General features: G+C 48.2%; 1 protein-coding gene across 4 annotated transcripts in view; it reads right to left on the reverse strand.

The window, feature by feature from the left end:
• agmo (alkylglycerol monooxygenase) overlaps positions 1–16,545 on the reverse strand; it is a 552,459-nt gene that overhangs the window by 150,312 nt on the left and 385,602 nt on the right. For all 4 annotated transcript variants that reach the window (XM_072509152.1, XM_072509153.1, XM_072509154.1 and 1 more), the window contains 3 exons: positions 16,317–16,433; positions 10,815–10,897; positions 6,990–7,083 (listed from right to left, as the gene is read on the reverse strand). In XM_072509152.1, coding sequence (XP_072365253.1) covers positions 6,990–7,083; positions 10,815–10,897; positions 16,317–16,433 — 294 coding nt within the window. The remainder of the gene's footprint in view (positions 1–6,989; positions 7,084–10,814; positions 10,898–16,316; positions 16,434–16,545) is intronic.

Genomic DNA, 16,545 nt, shown 5'->3' on the forward strand with positions numbered 1-16,545 from the left:
AATGATTATGTCATCGACATAGACGCGAACACCTTCAATGCCTTCCATCATTTGTTCCATAATCCAATGGAACACTTCTGAAGCAGATATGATCCCAAACGGCATCCTGTTGTAACAATATCTGCCGAAGGGGGTATTAAATGTGCAAAGTTCCCTGCTGGATTTGTCGATCTGGATCTGCCAGAATCCTTTTGAGGCGTCGAGTTTGGTGAAGAGCTTGGCGCGAGCCATCTCACGTGTGAGCTCTTCGCGCTTGGGAATTGGATAATGCTCCCTCATGATATTGCGATTTAGATCCTTGGGATCAATGCAAATTCTCAATTCGCCGAAAGGCTTTTTTACACATACCATGGAACTGACCCAGTCGGTCGGTTCTGTGACTTTGGAAATCACTCCTTGGTTCTGGAGGTCCTGCAGCTGCTGTTTGAGGCGGTCCTTAAGGGGTGCTGGGACCCTGCGAGGTGCGTGCACCACAGGCGTGGCATTCTGTTTTCATAAGATCTTGTAGGTGTGGGAGCGTGCCCATGCCCTCGAAGACGTCGTCGTACTCATTGATAATGGTGTCGAGCTGCATCCTGAAGTCAGTGTCCTGAAAGGCAGACGTGTCAGCAGGAGAGAGAGAGTGAACTCTCTGAACTAGGTTCAACAGCTTGCATGCCTGCGCGCCAAGCAGGGAGGCTTTCGAGGAGCCCACGATTTCAAAGGGAAGGATTGGCTTTGCGTGACCTGTGCATCACTTCAAGTTGGCACGAGCTGCTGGCAGCAATGGAATTGCCATTGTAATCTAATAGCTGGCAAGCTGATGGAAGGATGGCTGGTTTGACACAAAGGCTTTGGAGGTCAATGAGATTGGCGGAGGCACCAGTGTCCAGGCGGAATCGTACTTGGGACCGTTTGACCGTCAGGATGGCACACCACTCATCGTCTGGATCGATGCTGTATACCGATAGAGGCTGGATTCTTTGCTTCGTGGACACCCTCTTTTTTGTAACGATACCGACTCGAAAAGGCTCCTTCGGGTCCTCGGTGTCAATGTTGGGTAGTTGGTCCGCATCGGACGCGGTGACCGTGGGTTGAATGACCCAGACATTCCTGCGAGGCTGGCTGAATCGATATGAGTTGGCAGGCTGAGCTGCTCTGCATAAAGCAGCATAGTGGCCAAGTTTGCCACATCTCAGGCATTGTCGGGATTTGGCAGGGCATTGCCGCTTAAAATGGCCGGAGCCACAGTTGCCGCACGTCGTAGCGTCAGTACGTTCGCTGCACCACCGCGCATCCGCGGTGCGGTCGTAAGTAGTGCGCGCCTACGCATTACGTTCATCGACGTCGCCGTCCCCTCGTTTTGTGCACACAAGCGCGGGAGTCCGCGAAAAGCACGCAAAATGGCCGCCCTCATCCAGGCTGAGGCCCTGGAGTTGCTCAATTGCTCAGACCCGTTCCACCTCGTGGGGACCTTGCCGCGCCGTTTCAGCTGCTTAGATGTGGGAATACCGGCGAGTGGCGTTTTCGTGTAGCACACAGGTCTCGATGGCGGTCTCTAGGGTGAGCTGCTTTACCTTGAGGATCTGCTGGCGTAGGGGGTCCGACTGAACACCGAAAACGATCTGGTCACGTACCATGGAATTGGAGGTGGACCCGTAGCTACAGGACTGTGCAAGGATGCGGAGGTGGGTGAGAAAGGACTGGAAAGGTTCATCCTTACCCTGCAGACGCTGTTGGAATACATAGCGCTCGAAACTTTCATTCACCTCTATGCTGCAGTGAGTGTCAAACTTGAGGAGGACCGTCTTGAACTTTGTTTTATCTTCATCATCCGCAAAGGTGACAGAATTGAAAATGTGGATGGCATGTTCCCCGGCTGTGGATAGGAAGAGAGTGATCTTCCTGGTGTCCGAGGCATCCTCCCGGTCTGTGGCTTCAAGGTAGAGCTGGAAACGTTGCTTGAATATATTCCAGTTGGCCCCTAGGTTACCGGTGATGCGGAACGGCGGTGGCGGGAGGACGCTGTCCATTTTGCAGGATGGCTGTATGCTGGTGGAAGGCAGATCACTTGCAGGTAGGTCTAAGAAGTTCTAATATCCCTCAACTCCTGGTATCATGACGTGTTGGGTGCTCTGGATCCGTGGAACACATACAGGCCACCAACACTTAAAATCGTGCAACATTATTTTATTAAGTCAGAAACTGTTGAACATACTTTCACTGTGGGTTAACACGATATTATATTGAACTAAAGACCTATGCCTTGTCCTAACCAGTCTATGCACTCAGTACATGGTGAAGATCTGTGCTGTAAGCTGTAAGCTCTGTCCTACTAAGAGGCTGCAGCTCGAATGAGTCTTTATAGTGAGTGTGCTCTAACTGGTGATTGGCTGCGGTGTTGTGTGTGTTGATTGGTCCCGCTGTGTGTCCATCAGTGTGTGTGTGTCTGCACCATGATATGCTGGTGTATATTATGACAGTGGGGGGGAGTGAGTAGGGCGGTTCTTGTTTCTTGGATTGAACCGTTGTTTTGGGGCGTTTTTAGGGTTTGCGTCTGGTTTAAGGGTTAGTATTTGTATTATTTTGTATAAAATGCTAAAACTTTAAGAAAAGCATTTTTTTAAAACAGAGAGTCAACCTCATTGCTGGGAGTCTGGAGTCATATATTGGCCAGAACAGGTAAGTGTGGCTGTTTTCCTTCCCTAAAGGACATGAGCGAACCAGATGTTTTTTTTATGACAATTGGCAATGGTTTCCTGGTCCCCATTAATAAGACTAGCTTTACTATTCCAGATTATTACTTGAAATTCAATTTCACCAGCTGCAGTGATGGGATGTCATAGAATCATAGAATTTACAGTGCAGAAGGAGGCCATTCGGCCCATCGAGTCTGCACCGGCTCTTGGAAAGAGCACCCGACTCAAGGTCCACACCTCCACCCTATCGCCATAACCCAGTAACCCCACCCAACACTAAGGGCAATTTTGAACACTAAGGGCAATTTAGCATGGTCAATCCACCTAACCCGCACATCTTTGGACTATGGGAGGAAACCGGAGCACCCGGAAGAATGTCCCCAGAACATTAGGCAGGGCCTCTGGATTACTAGTCCAGTGACATGATCACAATGCCCCCATCTCTCATCTGAGCCTAATGGGCAGCAGTGCCAAAAGAAGTTTAATTACCTCATGCAGACAAGCAATGTCAGTGAATGCATCCTTAAAGGACCTCATATCCACCACATGACCCACCTCCCACTCTGCTCAATGCACCAGACTCTCATCACTGACACATCGCTGTTCCCTAGCATTCAGGACTCATGCCTGACATCCAGGTTCTTCATTTCACTGTCAGAAACATTCCATTGATACCAACCTAATATCAGCTCTCACTGCTTCCAAGTAACTTTAACTGTTACATTTAGAATAGCCAGCTATTTTTCTTCTCAATTAAGGGACAATTTAGTGTGGGCAATCCACCTAACCTGCACATCTTTGGGTTGTGGGAGTAAAACCCACGCAGGCACGGGGAGAATGTGCAAACTCCGCACAGACAGTGACCAGGATTGAACCCGGGCCCTCAGTGCCGTGAGGCAGCAGTGTTAACCACTGCACCACTGTGCTGCCCCGAACATTGATAAGTTTAGCACAGGGCAATCTGTACCCAAATAGTGTGTGTATTTGAGCCATTGCAAAATTGATTGGGTCTTTTTTGTAAGGCACCTGGGGCAACAACCTAAAATAGGCATTGGATCACTCACCAATATTTCACATGACAGTGCTATTGGCATGAAGCAATTGTTACAGATGTTGGTCTAACTCAAAGGAAACTTTTAAACTTGAGGCTGACTATAGTAGACCTGAACTTGCTTCCCAATGGCTCCAGCCATCTGGGACCCCTTGGACAACAAAGTCAGATCATTTGTTCAATTGATTTGAGCTCGCCCCTCAGCTACCACGGCTTCAATTTCACAGAATCACAGAATTTACAGTGCAGAAAGAGGCCATTTGGCCCATCGAGTCTGCACCGACCCTTGGAAAGAGCACCCTACCTATCCCCACACTTCCACCCTATCTCCGTAACCCCACCTTACCTTACCTTGTTTTGGACACTGAGGGCAATTTAGCATAGCCAAAACCACCTACCCCTGCACATCTTTGGACTGTGGGAGGAAACCGGAGCACCCGGAGGAAACCCTAGCAGGTGCAGGGAGAATGAGCAGACTCCTCATGGACAGTGACCCAAGCCGGGCATCGAACCTGAGACCCTGGCACTGTGAAGCCATTGTGCTAACCACTATGCTACCGTGCTGCCCCAGTCAATGTTTCTACATTTCCCTACCTTGGCCCTAGTCATTGACCAGGATTGTCCGTTGGGGACACTAAGGGCGCGATCGAACAAAAAAAAAAATCAGGGTCTGTTCTGGGGGAGGTTAGCGAGGCCGTACTGGACGCTGCAATCTAACGGCACTCAGTTTTTTGTTCGGCAGCTGGCATGGAACGCCCCGCAGAGGCATTTAGCCGCATACCCTACACTGAGGAGCTGCTTGGTGCAGGAAGAGATTGGGTCGCCATTTTAAAATGGTGCCTCGATCTCTCGCCCCCGGACCCCCCTAATATCTCAACTCACCTATGGGCACCTCAAATAGACAGGGCACCCCCGACACCGATCCTCGGAGTGGAAAAAATGCCAGCCTGGCACTTTGACACTTCCAGCCTGGCAGTGCCATCTGGACATCCTGGCAGTGCCAGGATGGCACCCAGGTGGCATTGCCAAGTGCCAGACTGGCAGTACCAGGGTGTCCAAATGGTACCGGCAATGCCAGGGTACCACGCTGCCCAGAGGCCGACCATCCAGGGGACCCGATCTCCTGAGAGACACCTCCAAGTGCCGGTATGAAATGGGGACCAGTACTAATTGGCGCTTGGTTGGGGTCTCCTCGGCGATGCCGACTGATGCCGGGTGGTTGTTTGATCTGGTGTCAGCAGGGCTGTGGGATTTTAAACTCACTTAACGGTGCGAAACAGGATCCCGTCCATTGTGGGCGGGATCCAGACCGCGACATCTTGCGAGGTCTTGTTTGATCTCACGAGGCGCAACGGTTGTCAGGAATCTCAGGGGAGGCCTCTCCCGGGATCTATTGGCCATGACCAGTTCCGATTCTGGGGGGACGCGGCCGGTAAATCACGCCTCCAGTGTTCCCGTTGGGACTGAATAGCGTGCGATTCGCATTTCCATTGGGGTGCTAATTTGTTCCACAATTTAGGACATGCAAATGGGCCAGCACTCTGCCAGCGTGAATTGAAAGCAATTCCTGACCCAACGAATGGTGTAACCACTGGGCCGGAATTAGCGCTAAAGAGCCTGACAGCCAGAGCTGTTTTTAAGCGCTCAACTTACCACACACTTATTGCAGCCATGAAGGTGGCTCAGAATAATTCTGCTCCCTAATTTTGGAGGTCTGTAGTGGAGCCACTGCTCAATGGTATTGAGGAGAGGAGGGACACCCTCTATCACAGGGTGGGCCTTCTGAGCAGCACCTGGGAGGAGGTGGAAGAGGCAGTCAGTGCTGCCAACCTCACCAGGAGGAGACAGCTTTTTTATCCTGAGAGGTGGAGGTCACTGGCGAGGCCTCTGTCCTGAGAGGTGCAGAGAACCAGGGAGGGATCCAGAGGCTATGTGCAGGTGTCATTTATTTGGGGTGAGCTCTGCCAATGCCCTGCTTCTCTGTAGTGGGGAAACGCTTCTGAGGAGTGCTACCACAGATTGAGTTGGTCACACCCATCCCTTTGCTGATACAGCTGGGGTATGAAGATTTCCAGAGGGGTGGCCTAGGTGGGCTCCCATTCACAGGACACAGTGAGCAGTCAGCAGTGTGAGCAAACAAGGGTCTGCAAGTAGCATCAAAGGGCTGCATTTAAATAACATACTGCAGCAATGGCGATCTGAGCCAGGCTACCCCAATTCCGAGGGGGACACCCCGTGTGCAGGGGCTTGGCACCAAGTCATTCCCCACAACTGTCCCCAGCACAGGCAGACACCTCTGGCAAGCCTGACAATTAGTGATGTTTTTTGAGAGTTTTTTTAGCCTCCAGCTCCCCCTCAATAGCCAAGGTGCCCAGACGCCGCTTGTAAATACTTGCACCAATCCATGCCCACAAGACCTCCATCTAACAGGGGCAGAGCATCGCGGAGGGGTGGAGGATGAAGTGTTCAACCCGCTAATAATATTTAAATCCAGACAAATGATGGTTTTGCATGGGCCTGCCAGCGAGTTAACCTCAATAACGTTGCCAGCGAGGGACAGGAGTGGCGACGGAATCGGCGACGGTCGCAAATTACTATTTTTCTATTGCGCACTATTCTCCACCCAATCGCGATTCTCGCTGCCACTGTCGTGAAGAGGAGAATTCAGCCCATTATGTTCATTACAAATGGAAGTATGCCATTCACAAGAAAACTGATCATCATTCTACAGTTTAAGACTATCTTGCCTCCCCGTTGGTCTTGTCGCGATTTTTCCATTGCGCGCTGTTCTCCTCCCTTGCGGGCTCAGTGCCCTAAAGAAGAACTCACCTCTGGAACCACAGTGGGTACTCTGTTAGCTCCACATGTTGACCCTTATAGCTGCAGCACTATTAGATTTTGAATTTTTCTTCTCCTCCCAGAGGCACTCTGCCAATGAATGCTATTAATAGTACCAAGAGTCCAACATGAGATCACAATGAGGAAACCTGGACTTACATCCGGAGGAGTTACAATGTCATGCAGAAGTGCAGTGCTGTTGCAATTTCCTGGAGAAACTCCATTGCACCTTTTCCATTGCTGTTATACTCTTTCCACAGCGAGGTATCAAAAACCTTTAATACTGTATTTAGCTTATATTTTTCAACAGTCATGCAACTTTAATGAAAAACACGATTACAAGTATTTTACAAATTTTGCTACAAATACTTTACAACTTTTTTTCTAGTACTGTGCTCAGTTATATGAAAACAATCACTTACTTCAGTCACGAGTGTGAAAGGACCAGTAAAGCAACCCAGCCCAAGAAAAAGGAAAACAAAGCATCGGATGGTTTCTAAAACATCTACGCTTGATCTGTTAACATTGGAGGAAATACAATGGTTGATTAGTGAACATCCTCAAACCTAAACAGCAAAATTAAAACAGAAAAATGCAGTTCTACTCACATTGGAGGAAAATGAATATGTAAAAATGATCCAACATCAAAAATAAGAAGCATGTGAAACTGAGAAAAACAATGGGAGACGGATGTAATGGGGGCAACTTCTAATGACAGGTCTAAGTTAGTCCCAAGCGGTTAAAAAATAATACAAACCAGAACTGAAAGGTCAAGTGGTCTGAGCTGATTTTTGTTATTCACACTGCAAGAAGAAAACTCAGCCCATGAAGGACTTCAGTTACAGTGTCCGCCGATTTGAAAGGGATGGAAAATTATTGGAGCACACATCACAATAAAACATTATAGCTTCAGAAAGCTTATGGGTCGTCTCAAATGGCATCTCAAACCATTAGCTACCTTTCAACAGGTTTAATGGGAAGGGAGTTGAGAACTGACAGATAAAAAGAGAAAGAGAACCCTTTTTTATAAATGTTTTTTATTGGGTTGTTGAACAAAGTATATTTACCGTTATGTATACAGGATAAGAAACGTATATGTATATAATATATATATACACACACACATATATAGAAGAGAAGGGCACACCCAAACATACCAAAAAGAAGAAAATAGTAAATAGTAGGAAAAAAAAATACAATAAAAAAAAATATAGGATAACTGGTAGGGTATTGTGCACTAGCTCAACAGCAGCAACTCTGTACAACTGGCAAAATTATTTACAACACATAAGTAAGCGACTGTTTGCGGGGTGGGGGGGGGGGAAGACCGGGGAGGTAAATACACATTCGGGTGCCGGAGAGACAATTGCAGTGGGCAATACTCAAATGGGTTTGGTGTTGTTATCACTTCTCCCGGACGGATCTCGCTGCTGTCTCGCGCTCACCGCCACTTCTGCCGTTCCTCTCATCTTTCGTCTTCATTCTCCTCGTTCCCTACTCCTGGAGATGCCCTGTTCGTTATTGTATCCCGTGCCTTCCTTACGGCTCTCATTTCCCTGCCTCCCCCCCCACCTCCCTGATTCTCCTCTCTTGTTCCCTGGCTCTTCCCTCTCCCCTCCCCTCCCCCCTCCCGTGGTTCATCTTTCTTTCCCCGTAGGCTTAGCTGTCCCCCCTCCCCCCCACTCTCCCGGTCCTTCCCCCCCCCCATTCCCCGGCTACTCCCCCCTGATTCTTGGCTACCTGCTATTCTTCCTCTCGTTCGTTGGCCACAAACAGGTCCCGGAACAATTGGGTGAATGGCTCCCATGTTCTGTGGAAGCCGTCATCTGACCCTCGGATGGCAAATTTTATTTTCTCCATTTGGAGAGATTCCGAGAGGTCGGACAGCCAGTCTGCAGCTTTGGGCGGTGCTGCTGACCGCCAGCCCAACAGGATTCTACGGTGAGCAATCATGGAGGCAAAGGCAAGGGCGCTCGCCCTCCTCCCAGGAATAGATCTGGCTGGTCCGAAACCCCGAAGACCGCCACGTTCGGGCATGGCTCCACCCTCATCCCCACCACTTTGGACATTGCCTCGAAGAAGGCTGTCCAGCACCCTGCAAGTCTGGGGCAAGACCAGAACATGAGAAAGAGAACCCATGTGCAGGGGTAAATTTGCAGAAAAGATAGGACAGTATAATGACACACTTTATGGGCGAAATTCTCCCGAAACGGCGCGATGTCCGCCGACTGGCGCCCAAAACGGCGCCAATCAGACGGGCATCGCGCCGCCCCAAAGGTACGGCCCTTGGGGGCCGAGCCCCAACATTGAGGGGCTAGGCCGGCGCCGGAGGAATTTCCGCCCCACCAGCTGGTGGAAACGGCCTTTGTTGCCCCGCCAGCTGGCGCGGAAATGACATCTCCGGGCGGCGCATGCGCGGGAGCGTCAGCAGCCGCTGACAGTTTCCCACGCATGCGCAGTGGAGAGAGTCTCTTCCGCCTCCGCCATGGTGGAGACCGTGGCGGAGGCGGAAGGGAAAGAGTGCCCCCATGGCACAGGCCCGCCCGCGGATCGGTGGGCCCCGATCGCGGGCCAGGCCACCGTGGGGGCACCCCCTGGGGTCAGATCGCCCCGTGCCCCCCCCAGGACCCCGGAGCCCGCCCACGCCGCCTTGTCCCGCAATTCAAAAGGTGGTTTAATCCACGCCGGAGGGACAGGCAATTTATCGGCGGGACTTCGGCCCATTCGGGCCGGAGAATCCAGCGGGGGGGCCCGCCAACCGGCGCGGCCCGATTCCCGCCCCCGCCGAATATCCGGTGCCGGAGACTTCGGCTACCGGCGGGGGCGGGATTCACGCCAGCCCCCAGCGATTCTCCGACCCGGCGGGGGGTCGGAGAATGACGCCCTTTGGTTGCAGAAATCAAAGAGGTGATTGCAAGATCACCGTATGTCACTGCATGGAGTCATCCCCTTGGGGCAGCACTCCCATCAGGAGATGCAGCTACGTTTCATGTTACAACTGACTGGTAACTGAAACTGGTACCTGACTTTGTCCCTGAAACTACCAGCCCAAGAGGCTGCATCTTAGCTGCAGTTGTCCTGATGGCCTTTGCAGGAGATGACACAGTTCAGCATTTGCCTTTTTTGTTGAACTAGATCCTGAGAAGACAGGTCGATGCACCATATCTCGTTGGAACGGCTTGGTGGCATTTTGGCAACTTGAGAACATCGAGCAATAGTGTTTCTCGATCATCCTGACTGCTTTCTTTCATGCAGTATTGCATGATATTTGATATGCTGAAATTAAGTGTTTCTAAAGCCAATATGAATTCATGTATGCCATTAGGAAGAAGAGCCTTCACTTGCAATGTCAAATGTGTGCTGTTTTCGCATCTGTTTGTAGATGGATTATATATTAGTTACAGGGCATGGAACAATTTTTGGACATCTGGCTCTTTTCTCTCTCTTTTTTGGGTGTTAGCCTCAGCTCAATGTTACCGCCTTTTCGTCAGATGCAAGGCACACTCCAGAGATTTGAACAGATAACCTAGGCTGATTCCACAATGCAGTATTTTAATGAAGCTCCCTTCTACCTTTCACCTATATTAAGGCTGTAAACTCAACCCCAGGTCCAAATCAAGAAATTAACAAGAACAGATTTCCACCGAATTTCATGCAAAGCTCCATCCCCTCCGCACCTGATGAAATTCAATTTCAACACCGCCCAGTCCATCTCACGAACCTGCCTCCCATCCATTGACTCCATCTACACCTCCCGCTGCCTGGGGAAAGCGGGCAGTATAATCAAAGATCCCTCCCACCTGGCTTACTCACTCTTCCAACTTCTTCCATCGGGCAGGAGATACAGAAGTCTGAGAACACGCACAAGCAGACTCAAAAACAGCTTCTTCCCCACTGTCACCAGACTCCTAAATGACCCTCTTATGGACTGATTTCATTAACACTACACCCTGTATGCTTCATCCGATGCCAGTGCTTATGTAGTTACATTGTATATGTTGTGTTGCCCTATTATGTATTTTCTTTTCTTCCCTTTTCTTCTCATGTACTTAATGATCTGTTGAGCTGCTCGCAGAAAAATACTTTTCACTGTACCTCGGTACACGTGACAATAAACAAATCCAATCCAATCCAATGTAGTGAAAATGAGGAATGAAGTGATTAACAGAAAGAAAGTGATGAAATAAGGAAATAGAGAGGGAAAAAGAAGAAACAATTATTTTGGTAACATTAAAAATAATTCTTGCCTGTTCTCCATCATCAATCCAATAGAAGTCAGGGTCAGCATGATATACCCAATTCCTCCGAGGATTGTGATTTCTGATAGAGCCTGTTTAACCAAGCAAAAAACAGATTATTCTGCAAAGCAAATGTTACTTTGAACAACTGAGGGTGAGATCATTGGGTCAAGGGAATAAAACATTTAGAAATAAGGTTGATCCAAAAATCTAAGGCAATTCGGCACCCGACTTGGAAATATAATATCGTTCCTTCACTGTCACAAAATCAAAATCCTGGAACTCCCTCCTCAACAGGATATACCGACACCACATGGACTGCAGAAGCTTTAGAAGGCAACTCGCCACCACCTTCCCAAGGGTAATTAGGGATGGGCAATAAATGCTTGTCTAGCCAGCGACGCCCACATCCCCTGAATGAAAGGAAAATGATACAGGGTACATTTCCAGGCCACAATAGCATGGTGTCACTGAGTGCTGAATTTGGTGCATTTGAGTGCTATAGTAAGAGTTTGGTGACCGAGGGAGTGCTGAATTTGGTGCATTTGAGTGCTATAGTAAGAGTTTGGTGACCGAGGGAGTTAGGTGAGGAGGGAGTAAGGTGCTCCTTTCATTTTGTTTCCGACATTTCCGCAAAGAGTGAGAAGAGAGCCAGGGGTTTACAGAAAGTGTAGCTGACTGGGAGCTGAGTCGGAGGGCGGCGATCTAGTTAGTCCACAGGCCAGCTATATTCTGTCAGATAAGAGGGGATGGAGGCTAGGCCAGTTGCATGCTCCTCCTGTAGGATGTGCGTGGTGATCAAGGACAGTAGCGGGAGATTGTGTATTGAGTCTGAAGAGATAGGAGAGGTCTTGAACGAGTACTTTTCGTCTGTTTTTACAAATGAGAGGGGCGATATTGTTGGAGAGGACAGTGTGAAACAGGTTGGTAAGCTCGAGGAAATACTTGTTAGGAAGGAAGATGTGTTGGGCATTTTGAAAAACTTGAGGATAGACAAGTCCCCCGGGCCTGACGGGGTATATCCAAGGATTCTATGGGAAGCAAGAGATGAAATTGCAGAGCCGTTGGCAATGATCTTTTCGTCCTCACTGTCAACAGGGGCGGTACCAGGGGATTGGAGAGTGGCGAATGTCGTGCCCCTGTTCAAAAAAGGGACTAGGGATAACCCTGGGAATTACAGGCCAGTTAGTCTTACTTCGGTGGTAGGCAAAGTAATGGAAAGGGTACTGAAGGATAGGATTTCTGAGCATCTGGAAAGACACTGCTTGATTAGAGATAGTCAGCACGGATTTGTGAGGGGTAGGTCTTGCCTTACAAGTCTTATTGAATTCTTTGAGGAGGTGACTAAGCATGTGGATGAAGGTAAAGCAGTGGATGTAGTGTACATGGATTTTAGTAAGGCATTTGATAAGGTTCCCCATGATAAGCTTATGCAGAAAGTAAGGAGGCATGGGATAGTGGGAAATTTGGCCAGTTAGATAACGAACTGGCTAACCGATAGAAGTCAGAGAGTGGTGTGGATGGCAAATATTCAGCCTGGATCCCAGTTACCAGTGGCGTACCGCAGGGATCAGTTCTGGGTCCTCTGCTGTTTGTGATTTTCATTAATGACTTGGATGAGGGAGTTGAAGGGTGGGTCAGTAAATTTGCAGACGATACGAAGATTGGTGGAGTTGTGGATAGTAAGGAGGGCTGTTGTCGGCTGCAAAGAGACATAGATAGGATGCAGAGCTGGGCTGAGAAGTGGCAGATGGAGTTTAACCCTGAAAAGTGTGAGGTTGTCCATTTTGGAAGGACAAATATGAATGCGGAATACAGGGTTAACGGTAGAGTTCTTGGCAATGTGGAGGAGCAGAGAGATCTTGGGGTCTATGTTCATACATCTTTGAAAGTTGCCACTCAAGTGGATAGAGCTGTGAAGAAGGCCTATGGTGTGCTCGCGTTCATTAACAGAGGGATTGAATTTAAGAGCCGTGAGGTGATGATGCAGATGTATAAAACTTTGGTAAGGCCACATTTGGATTACTGTGTACAGTTCTGGTCGCCTCATTTTAGGAAGGATGTGGAAGCTTTGGAAAAGGTGCAAAGGAGATTTACCAGGATGTTGCCTGGAATGGAGAGTAGGTCTTACAAGGAAAGGTTGAGGGTACTAGGCCTTTTCTCATTAGAACGGAGAAGGATGAGGGGCGACTTGATAGAGGTTTATAAGATGATCAGGGGAATAGATAGAGTAGACAGTCAGAGACTTTTTCCCCAGGTGGAACAAACCATTACAAGGGGGCATACATTTAAGGTGAAAGGTGGAAGATATAGGAGGGATGTCAGAGGTAGATTCTTTACCCAGAGAGTAGTGGGGGCATGGAATGCACTGCCTGTGGAAGTAGTTGAGTTGGAAACATTAGGGACCTTCAAGCAGCTATTGGATAGGTACATGGATTACGGTAAAATGATATAGTGTAGATTTATTTGTTCTTAAGGGCAGCACGGTAGCATTGTGGATAGCACAATTGCTTCATAGCTCCAGGGTCCCAGGTTCGATTCCGGCTTGGGTCACTGTCTGTGCGGAGTCTGCACATCCTCCCCGTGTCTGCGTGGGTTTACTCCGGGTGCTCCGGTTTCCTCCCACAGTCCAAAGATGTGCAGGTTAGGTGGATTGGCCATGATAAATGGCCCTTAGTGTCCAAAATTGCCCTTGGTGTTGGGTGGAGGTGTTGAGTTTGGGTAGGGTGCTCTTTCCAAGAGCCGGTGCAGACTCAAATGGCCTCCTTCTGCACTGTAAATTCAATGATAATCTATGATTAATCTAGGACAAAGGTTCGGCACAACATCGTGGGCCGAAGGGCCTGTTCTGTGCTGTATTTTCTATGTTCTATGTTCTATGTGTCCATTTAGAAAATTTAAGCTAAATTATAACATGTTATTTCATTTGACAATCCTATCTATTTTATGCAAAAGAATGCAACAGTTTGATTTCACGTTATTTTCGATGGGAATGGCGAACTATTTCAATTCAAATAAAATTTTCATTATGCTTCAAGATACTGAATGTTGCATAATGAGCCAGCAAGAGCTGAGCTGAATATTCTGATGTGGCAGAGGAGGAGCAGGAGCCTGCATGCTAAAGGGATAGAAATTAAAGGACGTACTTCAATGTCGCATGTTTTCATACCCTCATAAAATTCCAAAACAATCTGCAACCAATCAATTACTCCGATTTCATCGAGACAAATGCAATTCTAAATTGTGCAGAGTAATGTCCCACAAAATAAAATGAGAGGAATGGCTAATCTGATTATTGCTGAAAAGAGAGCTATGTTGCTGAATCTTTTCATATTGTACTTATCGAGACACATGCAAGAATGTCAAATTTCAAAAGATCACAACAATTTGAACGACAGGAGAAAAGGATGGATTGACAAGTTGACACAGATTGGCTGAAGGATTGGCATGAAGGAAGTAACTGGGAACTGTAGACTCCCCAAGCTCCCAGCTCATTCAAAAAAGGTGCAAGGCTTGAATGTGTTCATTTTGTTGCTGGTGCACCGCCAGTTACATGGGGTGCCCTTGCCAATGACTGATTGATCGAATCAAATAGCCTTTAATTGTTTGTAATAGGTAGAGGACATTCTGTACTCAAACACCCAACACTTGCAAACTCCGCCCAAAATGTCTGTTAGATGTAATTCCACGAATGATCAATTTCTGAACAATCTTGTGCAGGTGGCTACACTGACAATCAATCTAAGATCATCCGCTGAGCTCGAAATGTGGCTCATCTACACTTGCTGGATTCATAGGTGGGACCCTTTTTCTGGGGGAATGGCCTGGGTGAGAAAGAGTAGTGGTTTTAACGGGGTCTAAATCATTGAAGGTAGAGGTGAGGGGAGAGTTGAGCAGATGAACAGCTGCAGAAACATTGAGGTTGTCAGAGGGAAAAAGGCTAGACGGTTGGGAGTTTGAATATGAAGTTGCAATTGAATTAGGAGAGTTTCTTTCAGGGGTGTACGGAGGGAAGGGGAACTGGGTGGAGAGTGATAAAGGGAAATGATCAGAAAATACCGTATCTATGACTGATACAATGGAGGCAGTAAGGTGACGTGAGATGTCAAGACCCAGGAATATGTGGAGTTTGATGAAGGATGAGTTTAAGGAAAAAAGGAGGGCATTTTGGGGAGAGGCAGCATTATAAATTTAGTCAGCCAGACGGTTTTAAGGAATTGTTGGTGCCAATTTTCCTGGACCCACCCTACGGTTTGAGAGATGCAACATACCAAAAAACACCTTTTGTCGACAACACTTAGCTGCTTTGATGTGGTCAGGAGAGCTCAGTTATAGCAAGAGTGTTTATAGACTTTGTGGTTAGCATCAAAGCAGGGCATTTGAACTGCATTCAACTGTGAAGGCAAAGATAGATAAACAAACCACCTAGCAGCTGAGTCTGCACCATTAAGCTGTCAATCACAGACTCGTGGAAAGTATTGCTCTGTGAAATTGAATGGATGCTTAGTATTTCAAAGGATCTCAATGGATTTGAAGCCTTTTCAAGTGTTGTGGGCTTTCAAGAAAGCCTCTGACACGTCAACTCACCAGCTATCAGGCAGTGCAGTTCAGGGTGAGGAGGCCACTTTAGTGTTAAAAAAGTCAGACCTGGAGGATGCTCTTGAGCAGAGGGTTGCCAGAGATCACCATGCTGAGGGTGATTTTCAGGTTGCCTTGGCCTCATAGAATATCTACAGAGCCAGGAAGGGGCAGTCCAGACATGGGACTCTCATCCCAGGGGAGGGTCCAGGAGTAAACCATCCACCCACAGTTCAAGCCCAGTTAATCCCCAAGATCCTTTGGAGACAACTCCTCTGCAGCCTCGCAATGGCAGAGGTGCACATTAGCTATGGAATGATCCCAACTTCGGGTCCACCTCTCCAGGCTAGGGTGTCACTGCCAGCGTGTAGATGCCATGGTGCCAGGGGGAAGTGCACCATTGGCAATGCCAGTGGGCAGGGACTGAAGGGGGGGCTGAAAGGGGGTTGTGCCACCCTCATGTATGTGTGGTTTGGTGTGGGGAGGAGGGGGTAACCTGTTATTCCTGTGATTGGGGGGGGGAGGGGGGGAGAGAATCCCTTCCTGGATGAGGGGTTAGGGATGTCCTCCTCATCAATGGGGAGGCGGGGTCAAAATTTGCATCATGCAGAGGAGGGGGTTGGCTGCTGGATGCTGGGATCAGGCCATCTGCTCAAAATGCCAGCTTAATACCAGCATTTGGATGGAAATCGGCCTGCTCTCCGCCATGCATAGATTTGCACAGCCAAAGGTCGTGACTCACAATTGAGCACCGCTGCTAGTGCCAGCGGGGACCAGTTCCGATTCTTCTCTGGCGGAAGCACTTTAAACTGCGGAACGGAGAATCCCGGCCATTGTTTTGCTTCAAGCTGACACTAATCATGAACTTGTCCAAAGTTTTGCGTTCCTTAAAGAGAAGAAAACACAGTGTTACATTAAAGGACAAATACTTACCGACTTATTGGCAAATATGTGCATGTAAAGACCCAGAATGAAGATAAAATGCAACACAACATAGAATTGAAGCCAAGCAGGGATTTGGGGATTGTGTGGAATCTCCTTTCCACTAATCTGAAAAAAAGAAACAATTTTAATTAATACATTTCTATGTATACTGTAATTACAGACGTCAATTCCTAGCCACTTCACTTCATGTGACATTCATAGTTGATTGTTTACATTG

Source organism: Scyliorhinus torazame, chromosome 6 (genome assembly GCF_047496885.1).
Source record: "Scyliorhinus torazame isolate Kashiwa2021f chromosome 6, sScyTor2.1, whole genome shotgun sequence".
NCBI classification, from domain to species: Eukaryota; Metazoa; Chordata; class Chondrichthyes; order Carcharhiniformes; family Scyliorhinidae; genus Scyliorhinus; species Scyliorhinus torazame.